Source organism: Sphaeroforma arctica, assembly GCF_001186125.1.
Source record: "Sphaeroforma arctica JP610 unplaced genomic scaffold supercont1.100, whole genome shotgun sequence".
Taxonomy (NCBI): Eukaryota; class Ichthyosporea; order Ichthyophonida; genus Sphaeroforma; species Sphaeroforma arctica.
Window position 1 is genome coordinate 90,458 of NW_014040458.1, and position 3,916 is coordinate 94,373.

Sequence of the window (3,916 nt, forward strand, 5' to 3'; positions counted from 1 at the left end):
TATATATATATATATATATATATATAATTATTATAATATTATACACATATTGTGGATATAGATGCGTACCTATAATATACTCTACAAAATAACATCTGATAAGTCAGTGTTTGGAGTCCACTACAGGTCGGCATATGTACCGACTACTGATGAAAAATTAAAAACATAATATACATACTCACAGAATCGAAATTTCTACTAACCTGGCCACCGATCAGACCCAGATCTGATTCTTCATTGTTTTCCATGCTGAAGCTCTATATATGCAACTTGGCTAACACACTGATTAATTTCTCTATTGGGTGGATAAAAGTGCTGATCCTTGTATGTAACATCTAACTATAGTGCATACGGGAGAGGTTATTTAAAGCCGCTGCTCAAACGTTGTCTGTGAACTCTGGTGTGGCGAAATTAAATTTTTGACTTTGTCAAGGAAAAAAAAACTCGTTGCTATCGAGGGGGATACTTATTTTTAGAACTATTTACAATCACAGATTCGATCTATAATAACGTTGAAACTGGAACGCAAATAAAGTGCTTTTTTTTTAGTACTGTCATATTTATTACACGTATGTTTATAGACAAACTCCATTGTTTTACGGCTATGACATAAAATATAGACAGTATTTGTTTTAAAACAAAACGTTTTACCTGCCTTATTTTCAGGAGGCTATGATTTGGGGAATTGGGGTTTTGGTTAATTTCCGAGGACTGTAAACAAATCATAATTATATAAAAAAGCGTAAAACGGTTTGAGAAATAATTTTTTTTGCGGAGCGGGTTTCATACAGGTACTTTTTATGATTTCAGTCGGTCTGCAGTCTTCTACTCCAACACCACTGTCTTTGTTAAAATTAGGCTATGGATACTACTATCTTTCCGTGTTCTTTTCCATTGTATCAGTCAATATCCCTCTCAGTGTTCTGGCTCAGCAGGGTTTTCAATCTTGCGCTTTTTGCAGTAGTGTTGACCGACAGCCGGCCCTTCCGCGTTTGAGGTCGTAGGCAGTGAACTTGGCGGAACCAAGCCCGCATGTCTGGCTAGTTGACTCATGGCAACGCTAAAGTGTAATGGAAATAATATAACTATATAAGAAAATATACATTAAGGGGAATATATGCTTTACGAGGCATTTACACCGTTTTATTAGCAAATGTGGTTGTTCGATCACAGTGAAATTAAATCGCGTAGGTCGACATATGGAGTATCAGCTGGTTGGTGATACATTGCAGTACAACTCAGACAAGGATTACTATAGATTTTGTGTAGTAATATATATGTGCAGTAAACAACACTGGAGTCTCTTTTGCGTGTCTGACTGTGTCAAAAGTTTAGAAGCAATCTGCATTTCCTTTTGGGACATAACAAAGCACTCAAATTTGTATATATATATATATATATATATAAATAAATTAGGTACAATCCGTATGCGAGGTTCAATTTTTCTGCTCTACGGCAGTTGAAAAATTAACGCAAATTGCAACATTTCCGAACAGATAAACACATACTCTGCCAGAACCAAAGCTGCCATTGCCTCGACAATCGGCACAGCCCTGGGCACCACACACGGGTCGTGTCTACCCTTCGCTGCGAGACTAGAATCCGTTCCATCGAATGTACACGTAGTTTGTTCGCGACTGATGGTGGCCGGAGGCTTGAATGCTACTCTTACATTGATGGGCATACCGTTGGAAATACCGCCCTGTGGTGCGCGTGGGGAATTGGTTTAACTCTGAGCCAATATACGCTACATTTGTCGGGTCAACATTCTCATTTTAAATGCACATGATAATGATGCGGTATATTGAAAGTACTCGCGAGCGAAATCGACACGAACGGTCGTAAAATGTCATACCTGCACACCTCCTGAGTTATTGGTCGAAGTGCCGACTTTACCGTTACCTAATTTGACGAAGGGATCATTATGTACACTACCATTTTGCTTAGCGCCCTCAAATCCAGACCCTAGAATGTTGGTTACAAAATATGGGTTCAAATCGTGTTCATTGGTGCTTATGATGGACGTGAATGACATTGTGTACATATAAGTGTACATAGAACCACTTACCAATCTCGAAACCCTTTGTTGCTGGGATTGACAACATGGCGTGCGCGAGCAAAGCTTCAAGCTTATCGAAACATGGCTCACCCCAGCCGGTCGGCACACCCCTGACGACACAGGACACCACACCTGTTCAAACGAGTATAACGACTGATTGATTAGGTGCATATACAGAAAAAAATATTCTATGACTTTTGACGCGTGGTATCATGAGTAGGGTCATGGAAAAAAATATGTGTAGTATGTCCTAGCTAGAGGAGGAATATTTGCATAGAATCACATAAAGTTCCAATCCTTGAACATAACTGGGATACACGTACCACGGATTATACTATGGAAACATCTGGCACCAACTCAAAAACATTCATTGCTTTATACATTATTTAGAGTCAGAAGATATGATTAGACATGCACTGATCATTTTGTATAGCATTATTTCTATAGAAACAAAAACGCTCGCATATGCTTACACTGTACACACAATACAATTACTATATCTATATATATATATATATATATATATATATATATATATATAAATGTATATATATGGATTTCACAAACATAAAATCCATATATACGTATACACACACACGAATCCAATATATATATATACAATCAGTTGGCAGGCGAGCGATATATAATGCACAGCAACACCAACAAATTTAAAGCAGAAAGCGTATACAATTGCATTCAGTCGAAGTAGTACGATCTACCTCCCACAGAGTCGTGCTCATCGGCACACTTCCGGATTAGCGTAGACATTTCCTCTGTAACAGTAGCGTCAGGACACCTCAGCATCGTCTTGTCCACATCAGCGCGCGTGATATTCTTGAAAGTCTCGTCGCTCTCATTCATCTTAATAGGTCCTACAGCGCTTACATACGCTACTATCTCGATACCGTACATCAACTTGAGCCATTTCTCGGCTATACCAGCAGCAGCAACACGCCCTATAGTTTCCCGTGCAGACGATCGGCCCCCGCCGCTGGTTGCTCTAATACCATACTTTTCTTGGTATGTAAAATCTGCGTGCGATGGCCTAGGTACATCGCTCATCTCCTTGTAATCACCGGGTCGCTGGTCGTTGTTGTGTACAATCATGCAAATAGGTGTACCTAGTGTGTATCCACGCTCACATCCAGACATAATGGACACTGCATCCGCCTCGTTTCGGGGCGTGGTTAGGTCACTCTGTCCTGGACGTCTCCGTGTGAGTTGAGTCTGGATATCGGCCTCACTCAATTCCATTTGGGGCGGTACGCCATCTACTATACATCCGACAGCTTTGCAGTGTGATTCACCAAAGGTGGACACACGGAAAAAGCGACCGAAATGTGACATGTTGTTAATATGTAGCTATATTATGACAAAACTAGAACGTATACAAAAGACAAAATGTGTGTATATGGTATAGCATATATGTATATATATTATGTATGTATATGTATATATATTTATATATATATATATATATATATATGTGTGTGCGTGTCTATGTGTGTAAGTATGTATTCTAGCTTGACAGCGTTTGTTCCAAATATATACTGCATATACCTATGTAAATATTCAGCAAGAGAGAAGGGTTAGAAATATCGGCTCATGCCTCACAGAGTCATCACAAGGCCGGTTCTGATATTTGTATCACTTTTATTTATTTACACATATTTATTTGATGACATCAGGACGCGTCCGACTGCCGACACGGCCTGCCGCCTGCCCCTCGCCCCCTCCTGATAAACATTTGTATGTTTTTATTTTTTTTGGTATTTTAGAAGTATTATTGTAAAAATCATTATTGGGAATATTCAATTGCACACCTGCCAATAGCTGCCATCTATTATTTCTAAAAAT

General features: G+C 39.1%; 1 protein-coding gene across 1 annotated transcript; it reads right to left on the reverse strand.

Annotated features, from left to right (window-relative positions):
- Window positions 1-748: 748 nt before the first annotated feature.
- On the reverse strand, window positions 749-3,663 carry SARC_02273 (chorismate synthase). The gene is made up of 5 exons (XM_014303978.1): window positions 2,779-3,663; window positions 2,069-2,191; window positions 1,856-1,965; window positions 1,509-1,702; window positions 749-1,060 (listed from the first exon to the last, which is right to left on the reverse strand). The coding sequence occupies exons 1-5, from the start codon at window positions 3,404-3,406 to the stop codon at window positions 916-918; spliced, it is 1,200 nt and encodes a 399-aa protein (XP_014159453.1). The 5' UTR covers window positions 3,407-3,663; the 3' UTR covers window positions 749-915.
- Window positions 3,664-3,916: the final 253 nt, after the last annotated feature.